Source organism: Thunnus albacares, chromosome 4, assembly GCF_914725855.1.
Source record: "Thunnus albacares chromosome 4, fThuAlb1.1, whole genome shotgun sequence".
Taxonomy (NCBI): Eukaryota; Metazoa; Chordata; class Actinopteri; order Scombriformes; family Scombridae; genus Thunnus; species Thunnus albacares.
Window position 1 is genome coordinate 16,815,268 of NC_058109.1, and position 11,221 is coordinate 16,826,488.

An 11,221-nucleotide genomic window follows, 5' to 3' on the forward strand; every position below is an offset into this window, starting at 1 on the left:
ACTATTATCTGAAGAGAGATGTTGACTTGATTTTAATGTGCATATCTCTCTTCATCATAGCTTCATTATCATATTAAATAATGATAATGGAGTCACATTGAATGATGGTACGGCACATGATAAACATATTGCAACTTTGTTCATAAGAGCAGAGTTATAAGGCAATCTAACAGGGAAAGCTGACTGTTGCCAGGACAGCTGCGGCAATCAGTTAAAAAAATCAGAAAAAGCACACCTGAATAGAAAGGTTTTAAGTCTGTTTTAAAGGGGTTTAGGGTCTGTGCTGCCCTCAGATGGTAGGAAGACTGTTACACAACCATGGTGCAACAGAGCAGAAGGCTCGATCCCCCCGTGGTGTGGGGGTCTCGTATTGCTGAACATAGAAGCTCTATTAGATACAAAAACATGAATTTGTTGAATTTAATCATCCTATTTCCTCTATAAGATATATTGGTATTGAGAAAGTATCACTTCCTTCAAGAGGAAGTAACTTTAGTGTTTTACTTTCCAGGAAGGAACACATTGGGTCCACCATCTGAGAACCCTGTCACCTCATGGATTAAATATAGATTATGACTTGAAGTGTTTTCTGTAATGTACCTCTAGTTATTGGATATTTAGATTAAGTTGTTTATAATGTTCATCTAGAGCTGATGTTTAATTTTTTACTCTATATCTATTAGGAATCTATTCAAACTCAATGTATTTTTTAACATATTTGAATATACTTAACCAAGAAGATTATGTAAGGTATGAAACATAGTGGTTCTTGTCACTTTGTTTGAAGATAATTGATTGGCTTTCATTGTTAAGAGTTTTGATTCACCGAATGCCTCTTGATTGTTTTTTTTTTCTCACCTTTATAGTGGAAAATGATTATCTAATCACCATTAGGTGTGTTACAAGGGTGTGTCCTGTATAACATACCAGTGTCTGTGTCCTACTTTGATTGTTGATCTTGAAGAAGGCCTGAGGGCTGAAACAACATCTCAATAAAAGAGAAATGCATATCAAGTCAGAGTGTGTGACACTTTTTTTTCCAACTCTCAACTGTTCATTTGGGCACGTGACTACTTTTTTAGGAGAGACTTAAAAAATGTGAACCTATCCTTTAATATGTATTTTTATTTGTATGTCAGTTGTTTGATTGAACCCAATAAAAGTCTAACAGTAAAGTTGTGAGGTTATATACTCCCGTACAGTAGGTGGCAGTATTCACCCATCACGTTGCTTTGTAACTCGCCATTAAAACTGAAGAAGAAATTACGGAAACACATGGTAACCAGTTGGAAATGTGTTTGACTATAACAGCATCTGGATATTTACGGTTTTAGTCTAAAACACCGTCGTTGAATCGTGTAGTTTGGTTTTCTGTGCATCGACCTATTTGGTCATTAATTCACTTCAATCATGGTTCGAGCGAAAAGGTAAGTTTAAGTCTAATGATGTCTCAACCCTGATCCAGGACCAGGTTGTGATACGCAGTATGAAGTGTGCTTTGTTGAGGAGCTAATAAATCCTGCAACAAGCAGGCTGGAGTGCAATAAAGATCCGCTGAATGCAGAAAATGAGAGATTTAAGCACATCTCTGCTTCCTGTCTTTAACCGTTTAGGGGTAAACAGGTCCAGAGGCCAAAAAGGACAGAGCGATATGATGATGATGATCCTGAAGCCTACAAGAACATGCCTGTCCCTGATAAGGTAAAACAACAACAACAACAACAATAACAGCAGCTCTGTCACTGCTGGCTACAGTGTTGTTGTCTGTGGTTTATAACACTGATAATAGAGCTCTTTATTGTTATCTTTATCCATACTGTGTGCTTATGATAGAGATTTAAGTAGCAATTGAACATAAATATAACATGAAGTCCATGAGTTGAAAGATTTATTTCATCATGATAACATATGACACACAGTGCTGTGTTTATTCATCAATTAACTTCAAACAAAGTTCAGCAAACAGAAGAAACCTAAATAAAAGTCAGTGTGTGATCACGCTTTGCCTTTAAAACAGCAGCAGTTCTCCTCAGTACACCTGCACACAGTTTTCCAAGGTACTCGGCAGGTCGGTCGTTCCTGCATCTGGGAGAAGTTGCCACAGTTCTTCTGTGGATTTAAGCATCTCAGCTATTTCTGTCTCTTCATGTTAATCCCAGACTGACTCCATGATGTTGAGATCAGGTCTCTGTGGGGGCCGTACCATCTATTGCAGGACTCCTTGTTCTTCTTGTAGGTGAAAATAGTTCTTTATGACTCTGGCTGTATGTTTGGGGTCATGCTGCAGAGTAAATTTGCACCTTTCTGATGGTATTGCCTGATGGATAAGAATCTAAACATCTAAAGTGCCTACAGTACTGTATCTACCAGAGGAAATCCCAGGAACAACAGCTAATAACAACAAACAGAGAACAAGAGAGTATTATACTGTATGCATCCAGCAGATGATGTTTATATTCATTGTATTAATATTAGTGAATACAGGTGACTCAATCCGGAGCTGAGCAGAATTGGCACGTTCAACTGTGGCAATATTTTTGATTTAATGTCCACAAGAAAGGGAATTGATGTCCCAAAATTCAAGGCCCACTGCTTTGTTAAAGTTCAGAAGTTAAAAAGGTTTTATTATCATGGCTATATGATTTAAAAACAAGACTGATGTGTATAGACCACACACTGGTCCTTGAGGACAGTATTACATTTTACAATTTTAGATTACACGCTTTTATCCAAAGCAACTTACAAGCGAGGCAGGACAATCAAGCGTTAGAGACAAACTGTTGTAATGTGGAATATGAAATTAAGGTTGACCAGCTAAAGTTTACATTTTAACAGTTAAATAAGCTCAGAAAAATCACTGAACTGTATAACTTTTATATTGTTTGTTTGTTTGGTCGTATATTTGTGATAATGCTATGATTTATCTCCCACTTCTGAATGAAAACCAGCCACTCTCAACTCTGCTTTGCTTTTTTTGTGGCCGAAAACGTCTCTTTTCTTCCTTTCAGAAATCTTCACAGTACTCAAAAGACAAAATCGATGAGTTTCACGATGAGAAGATTGCGGTAAGTTTGTGTCACTAGTGGTTTTGCAGAAAGTGTTTGGTACTGTTTTTATGTTCTAACGTTTCTGTTTTGGTCTCTTGTTTTTTCGGCACAGAAACTTCTTGCCCGTGGAGTTCAAATGGAGAGCGACCCGGAGGAACTGGATGATGAGGTTTGATGCACTCTTTTTGTTTGTTTGATTTCACCCTCAAAAAAAAAATCACTGTAGTTCAAGAGCAAATTCAAGGTCATCTGAACTTTGCAGGAGGAAGTGATGGCGCTGGATGATTCTGAGTCAGAAGAGGAGGAGGAAGAAGAAGAGGAGGAGGAGGAGGAGGCAGACATGGAGAGTGATCTAGAGGGGCAAAAAGAAGAAGGTTAACATAAAATCATCAGTGTTTTTTTGGGGTTGATTGACTGTCAGACCAGCCTATTTAACCTGTAAGTGTGTCGTCTTCCACAGAGCTTCCTAATGAAATGGCCTGGGGCACCAAGAAGAAGATGTTCTATGACTCTGATTATGTGGCTGCCAGTAAGCATCTTTTATCTAATTTATAATCATTATGTTGTCTGTTTGGTTGTGCTCATTTTAATTGTTTTATTACAGAAGGGAAAACAAAAGAAGAGCTGGAAGCAGAGGAAGAAGAGGAGGAAGAAGAGGCAAAAAATATCCAAAAACGTTTAGCTGAAAATCTGAGCGAGGAGGATTATGATTTAAACCTTTTCCAGGTATCAATAAATCTCCCTGGTACACCTGCCTATTAATTCCACCTTTGTTGGAAAAATAGTCCTTTTTTTTTTAAACTTTTATTTTTATGTGGCTGCCTAAATAAAGGAATTTGCTGTGGAGGAGAAGGAAGAAAAAAAGACTGCAGAAAAAGAGGAGAGGATCACGAAAGACCTGAAGCAGATGTCCCAGAAGGAAAAACTGAAACTTCTGAAGAAGGAATCACCAGAGTTTCTTGAACTCATTCAGGACTTCAAGGCAAAGGTGAAACACACACTTACAACAACCTCAGATTTAACAAAGCCAAAAGATATTTGTTTAGCGATCACAAACCAACATGTAACTGATGAGAAATGTTGACGTTCCTGCACGATGTGTGCAGCTTGCAGAGATGAAGAATGAGCTGCAGCCCCTCGTGCAGATGGTCAAAGATGGAAAGATCCCACCAGGAAAGGTGACGAACTTTTAGCTTCATCTCTAGCTGTGACTTTGTTGACAAGACTTTGAAAAATGTTTGTTAGACATTTATCCTTTTAGTATTATGGAAAATATCATTGAACAAGGAGACTCCCTTTTACTTCTATGATATTTTTATCATTTGCTGATTTTAAAGGTGCAAAACCGAGACCATAATTTTTCTGGTACATCAGCGATTGTTTGTTTTAAGGCAACTCAAGAAATTTGGTGATTTTAATTTGTTTTCACCAGGCTGCTACTTAATCAATTTTGATTTTCACATAGATATAAATATTTTAGTCTTGATTTTAGGCATTAAGTATTCTCATTCAACTCTACCAGGGAAAATGACGGTTAGATTTACCTCTTCTTTTTTTTTTAAAATTGCTAATGCTACATGAATTAATCACCAGTTGTCTTCTCTGTGTAGCTTTATGTTTGGTGCTGTGTTATATGCTAGAATACCAAGAAACATTAATGTTTTTCTATGGAAATACAATTTGTGAATCTAAATCACTCTGGTCCTGTTTTCCAAAGGGTGCTGACTACCTCAAGACAAAACAGCAACTTTATCTCAAGTAAGTTGTTATTAAATTGTAATATCATTTTTGAAAGTTTGCATAATTGGTCCTCTTTGAGTACAGACTAATCTTTGTTTCCTGCTACAGTTACTGCACAAACATCAGCTTCTACTTGGTGCTGAAAGCAAAACGAATCCCTGTTCACAACCATCCTGTGATTGAAAGACTGCTCACCTTCAGAAATGTAAGTCCATACATTATATTGACAGCTGCTGCCATGATACACATTAGAGTATATTTTCACTGTCCAGCAGTCAAAACAACTACACATATTCTCTTAATCTGAACAGCAGTCTTTACTTTATCTCCTTCACACACACATTTAGACCCCTTTAGTTACAACCTTCTGTCTTACTGACTTTCTGAATGCCTGCCTGCAGCTCATCAATGAACTAGGTGCAGTTGATGCCCGCCTTGCACCACAGTTTCGTAAGCTACTAGCTGGTGAGGAGACAGATAAGGCCACCAGCAGACCAGCAGAGAGCAAGAAGGTCGGAGTCTCCAGTAAGAAGGACATGGTGAGATATTTATTTTACATTCACTGTCCTGAAGGACATTCTCAATTTGAATCTGTTGCTGATGTTTAATATGGAACTTAAATGCTAATGAATGCACGTTTTGTTGCAGGATTCTGGTGAACCGGTGCCTGAGATTGAGGAGGATTCAGACTCTGAGCTGGATGAGGAAGCAGCTTTGCGTTTCTACAAAGGAGTGGAAGAGAGGTTGAAATTGAAGAGGAAGACCAACGACCCAGAAGCTGAATGGTGAGTAGGAACTGAATGTTCAAAGGGCAGTTGTTACAAATGAAACGGGGGATCTGATCAATTGTCAATCTGTTGCAGGTTGGAGGAGGATGAGCCGGATCCAGATGCTAAGAGAGGCATCACTTACCAGGTACTGCAATATAGCCACTTACACACTGAAATAGTTCACTTACAGTTGGAAAATGTGTCAGATACTGTTACCCGTAGTGACTTAAAATGCTGCTCAGTGTTCAACAGGAATATAACATGTTCAGATCAGGTGGAAACAGACATTTGCCAATGATTAGAAGGCAGATATACTACAGGAAGTCAACTTTTTATGCTGGACTAACCTGAATTGATTATCTTAAATGGGTTTAAATGTACATATAAACAGGATTAAATATAGCATGGAGTCTTACAGCAGCATAGGTCCTCGAAGGGGACAAATCCTAGAACGGGAAATTTATTTTAATACTTAATACTTTATCTATTATTATTATTCTATCTATTATTGTGAGAGTGCCACCTGCTGGAGGGTCAATAGTATATGTGACATACATATACATATAGTTGTTTCAGTACTGCAACTTCAAAGAAACAAGTGCATTTACTACATAATTGGTGCACTACAAAAACATCGGAGCAACTTTACAAATTGTATTTCCCTCATACAGTCTGCTAAAACATTGCTCGCGTGTCATTTGATATTCATTATCATTAAGGAAAATTTCAAGATAAATCTTCAAAAATGTATTTTTCAATACAAGGTGCCCCTCCATACTGTATTTATCATGCATTCCATCTCAAACCTCCCCATTTCTGAACAGTAGTCCTAATTATGTCCCTTTACCAATTCCACAGATGGCCAAGAACAAGGGGCTCACACCAAAGAGGAAGAAAATTGACCGTAATCCCAGAGTCAAGCACAGAGAGAAGTTCAGACGTGCCAAGATCCGCAGAAAGGGACAGGTTTGTACTCCACACACACTGAAGACGTCATTTTCATTACATATTTTTGATGCCGTCTACACACTCATCAGTTTGAATCAAGAGTGTTAATGGACAACATTGATATTAAGACTTGTTGTTCATGTTCATCAGGTCCGTGAAGTTCGGCGGGAGGAGACGAGATACAGTGGAGAGCTGTCTGGTATTCGTGCCGGAGTCAAGAAGAGCGTCAAACTTAAGTAACCAAAAGAAAATTCAAAATACTCTGCGACATGTAACCATGAGAGTGAGAGAAAACCAATGGACTGTACTTGTCAGTGTTTATTATACAGGAGGTGACTGTTGTTGTAAAGAATGTCACTGATTTATTTAGCTGTCAATCATTGTTGTATAAAGACACTGAAATGTTCATTTTTCTGTTCTGAATTATTTCAGAAAGTCAATAAACATTTTATAAACTTTCAATAAATTGTGTATTGTCTGACTACAGAAACAGCATTATAACATTAGAGGCTCATTTGTAGAACATTTCAAAGGAGAAGGGAAGGCATTACGTGTTTATAGGTACAGCAATTACTACAACATACATACTGAATATACAGTAACTTGTCAGCAGAACAGGCAAGTACGAATATAAGCCAAACTCGACAGCACAGACACAACTTACAGCTGCATCATTAACTCAAACATGCAGTGGATGGTGATTGTCAGCCCAGTTGTTGACTTATGAACTGGTTGTGTGCTGATGTCAGGTTATTCACAATCCTCTCCTCGATCTCCACCTCATTCTTCACGTCCTCTTCTGTGAGGATCAGCTCGGCCTGAGTCTCAGGGGTCACCACCACCACGTAACCCCGCCTAGAGTCCAGCACGTTGGCCACCACTGCCTGGTGCCTGTAGGTGTCCAGAGCTCGCCGAGCCTTGTCCAGCAGGATGGTTGCGTCTGTCTCCAGCTTGAAGGATATGACGAAAGCCTGTGGTGCCCAATCCTTCACCAGCGGGGAGAGAATTTTGGGGACCATATTCAGGCTGAGCTGAAGGGGAGAAAAAAAGTATATTGTAATTAATCAAATTTAAAAACACTTTAATGTACAGTAGTATTTGGTGGATTCTTTTTATTTCACTCACTTGAAGAGGTCCATTGGAAGACTGGATTTTGTGTTCAGGCATCTCAGATGCTGGGATATAGAAATCAGACACAGCTGCAGCCAAGTAAAACATGGCCTTAGATCCTAAGTGCAGAATAAACATTTGAGGACAGGTTATGAGCAATATGCCAGACAAGAGCCGCTACTTCAAGCTCTAAGGTGTTGTTAATATCTACCTATTGTGCTGAGTGCCTGTGCCGCTGCTTTAAGGAGGTGCAGGTATTCTGACAGAGTGCTGAACTCTATGGGTAAGAGAAATTTTCCCTCCGTCACTTCCTGGTATCGCTTCAGCACTTTGGCAATGTTTGGAAGCACCTGCTGGTTAACCACCACTTCACCAGTTTTACCGGACTCTCCGTCTCCTCCTTTGAACTGTAGGGCATCCAGCATGTTTATGGTTGAGAACATACGTGTGTAGGGGTAGAGGGAGCGATGTCTGTGTAGGAAGATGACAGCATAGCCAGCGTCTATGAAATACTCTGCTGAGGAGGCTCCTCTCCTGCCGCTGCTGAAATTATCAAGGAAGCGAACAGTGCGGGACTCCAGGGGAACTTTGGTGCCTCCTGATGTGATGAGAACCACTCTGCGGCCCGCTGCTGCATGATGCCTGGCAAAAGCAGACATCTTCTCCTTGACCTCCTCAACATGGGAGGGAACGGCAAATTCTTCAGCTAATTTGCCATCAATGGAGGATATTCTGGGTTCTGCCATCACCTGGTGAAAGAGAGAGAAGCATCTTTAATTCAACAGTTAGACAAGTTAGAGGACGGGCTTACAATTCTCAAGTCTGTCTTAAAACAACAGTCAGGAGCCCAAATGAACATTGAAATAGGTTTTTCTTACCATAATCATTCCTCCTGTTTATACTGGCCATTAGAAGATCCCTTCATAATGCACTTTCAGTGTAAGTAATTGGGTTGGGGGGGGATCCCAAAAATGTATTTAAAATTTATCTAAAGCTAATACGAAGCTTCAGCCATCCAAATCATGGCAATATCTTTCAATGTTAGTCTTTCTGGTGCCAAATTCCCTCCTTTTGTTACTATACTTCCACTGCAGCTGAACAGGAATATGCTGTCCGTTGAGACACAAAGAGGGAATTTTTTTTACTACAAAGACTGTAACTGTGGTTCCTCTTTTTGTTACTATACTTCCACCGCAGCTCAAAGGGGAAACACTGTCCTTTAAAGAGGTCTCAGAGTAGTGATGGGCATTGACAGTCACACCTATCAACATAAGCTGTATAATGTCTTCTGAGGGTTTGGAGGGAGCTTTTTAAAGTCTAAGAAATTAACCCCTGATGATGTCATGAGGCATTTACTAAATCAGAGTAAGTAAAACATAGTCTTGAAATCCTATGTGCAGAATAAACATTTGAGACTAAACATTTGTTTTACAGAAATTAGTTACAAACTGGAGGAAGTGTGGGTTTAGAAAGACATGGGCGTTTGCCTGGCAGGAACTGTAATGAAAGACATAATGAGATTGAATTATGGGAAGTTGAGGATCCAGTACTTTTGGGGCTTAACCCCAATGAGTGACTAAAATTAGGATATTTTGGCCTTTTTTCTTGTCTCTCAACTTTATGGAAGTGCTACAATTTGCTTGTTTACTCCTTTAAATAATCAGCCTAACTTAACATTACAAAATATTGTTTTATCCTACAATACAATACAATAAACTCAATTGCCAGTTTATTAGGTACACTGGGACTAAGCAGTGTTAATAAAACAGCCCTGCAACAAATCCTGAAGGTTATCATGTTCAGTAACTGTTCTAGAGAAGTGTTGATTCAACTTTATGGTCATTTTGGGAGGTGTAGTTTATGGTGCTGTTGGGGTGTATTGCCTTTCACTGAGAAACACCTCAACACAACACAATTTAACAGCCCAAAAAACTTCAAAATGTTGATAAAGTTGAATCGACACCTCTCTAAAACAGTTTCAACAATGTACACACACTTTAAAATCACAGTATTTTTTACGAGACTTTACAAAACTAACCCTTACAGTAACATTATATTAATATACTTTTCTTTAAATCTAGCATGAACCTTTCAGGGAGTGTATGAACTCCACAGGTTAACCTTGACCTGAATATTTTGCGTCATAAAAGCCTCTTTGCTGGCGACTGGTTTCTTACAGGAAACCCAGACTTGAGATAAGTTTGTCAAGGTCAAACTAAGGTTGACACTTTCTGAATTTATCTGAAACATGTTCAGTAATATGACAGGTGAAAAGAAAGGGGTAGGTGAGTCCTCTTGTGCACTCTTATGCAAAAATAACTCTACGTAACGTTACCTGCTGTTTATCAATAATTTGCCACTGTGAAAATGACCCGAATGTAACAAAAAACAATACTTGCTTTATTATGACAATTAAAACCAAAACTGCAAGAAGCCCTACTTTATATTCCGAGGTGGAGGGACTATTTCAGTGAGATACAGCTTCACAACTTCTGCACTTCCTGCTTCTTCTTCTTCTTCTGTGGTTTTACTGGCGGACTACAAACCAACGTTAAAGGTGCATGCCGCCACCTACTGTATCGGAGTGTGTAACATCATGACTAAACAGCAAAAACTAAAAAACAAACGAAAAAATTCTAAATAAGTTATATTCTTGTGATTAAATCTGTTTCGTTTAAGATTTAAATATAGCCCTTTGAACCTGTAACTTACACCAGCTTCTCCCCCCCCGCCCACCCCCGCAAAATTCTTCTTCTTCTTCTTTGAGGTTTAACAGCAGCTTGCATCTTTGGTGTTACATTACTGCCACCTTCTGGAGTTAGTTAACTCCTACAGAGTCCGCTTTGTCAGATTTTTCCAATCAATCCTGTTCTCTTGAGAAAGCTGACTAGACACTTCATATATTGTTCACTTCCAATAAACTCCAGTATGCCCAGTTCAAACCTGCTCTTGTCAGCCCTGATCTCCTCATTCCCTCCATAATGTCCTTTCTTTCTGAGGTATATTTCTTGCAGTTAAAAAGTTCATGCTTTACTGTTTCTGCTACCTAACAATGTTCACAAAGTACATTTGGATGCTTCCCTATAATGTGGAGAATCCTGTTCAGGTTACTGTGTCTTCTTCTTAGTCTGGTCATTATTACCTCCTCTTTTCTATTTCCTCCCCTGCTTCTCTCTGTATCCACTCTATTTTGTATTGCATGTAGTTGTCTTCCTCTTGTCTCTTGATCCCAGTGCTGCTGCCACTCTTTACTGATTTTCTTCCATGCAATACCATTTCCCTCTGATTTTGAAAGTTTAATTATGGTTTTTATGTTTTCTTTTCTAACAGCTTGTTTGGCTAGTCTGTCCAGTCTTTCATCACCCATAATGCCTATGTGCGCAGGAACCCAAATGACTGTGACCACACTGTCTTGTTTTATTACTCATGAGTGTACTTCCATTATTTCAAAATAGTAAGTCTTGACGATTACTGGATTTATCTAGCTTTAGGCTGTACAGAGCAGATGCTGAGTCACTACAGATCAAAGCTCTGTTAGGTTTGGCTTGTTCAACCCACTCTAAAACCATCCAAATGGCGCACAACTCAACCATATATACATTACAG

At 39.0% G+C, this 11,221-nt stretch overlaps 2 protein-coding genes across 3 annotated transcripts; one reads left to right on the forward strand and one right to left on the reverse strand.

Annotated features, from left to right (window-relative positions):
• The first annotated feature begins 1,243 nt into the window (after window positions 1–1,243).
• utp3 (UTP3 small subunit processome component) lies at window positions 1,244–6,971 on the forward strand. Its single transcript, XM_044347685.1, has 16 exons — window positions 1,244–1,427; window positions 1,614–1,701; window positions 3,009–3,065; window positions 3,160–3,216; window positions 3,310–3,421; window positions 3,508–3,576; window positions 3,652–3,773; window positions 3,880–4,035; window positions 4,154–4,225; window positions 4,765–4,805; window positions 4,896–4,992; window positions 5,189–5,326; window positions 5,436–5,572; window positions 5,651–5,702; window positions 6,416–6,523; window positions 6,656–6,971. Exons 1-16 carry the CDS (start codon window positions 1,411–1,413, stop codon window positions 6,743–6,745), a joined length of 1,413 nt encoding a protein of 470 aa, XP_044203620.1. The 5' UTR covers window positions 1,244–1,410; the 3' UTR covers window positions 6,746–6,971.
• On the reverse strand, window positions 6,809–10,241 carry ppcs (phosphopantothenoylcysteine synthetase). Of its 2 annotated transcripts, none has more exons than XM_044347687.1 (4): window positions 10,056–10,241; window positions 7,827–8,364; window positions 7,631–7,734; window positions 6,809–7,536 (listed from the first exon to the last, which is right to left on the reverse strand). In XM_044347687.1, exons 2-4 carry the CDS (start codon window positions 8,359–8,361, stop codon window positions 7,210–7,212), a joined length of 966 nt encoding a protein of 321 aa, XP_044203622.1. In that variant the 5' UTR covers window positions 8,362–8,364; window positions 10,056–10,241; the 3' UTR covers window positions 6,809–7,209. The 2 variants fall into 2 exon arrangements, with proteins under 2 accessions (XP_044203622.1, XP_044203621.1); XM_044347686.1 differs by lacking the exon at window positions 10,056–10,241 and adding an exon at window positions 8,494–8,531.
• Between the last annotated feature and the right edge of the window lie 980 nt (window positions 10,242–11,221).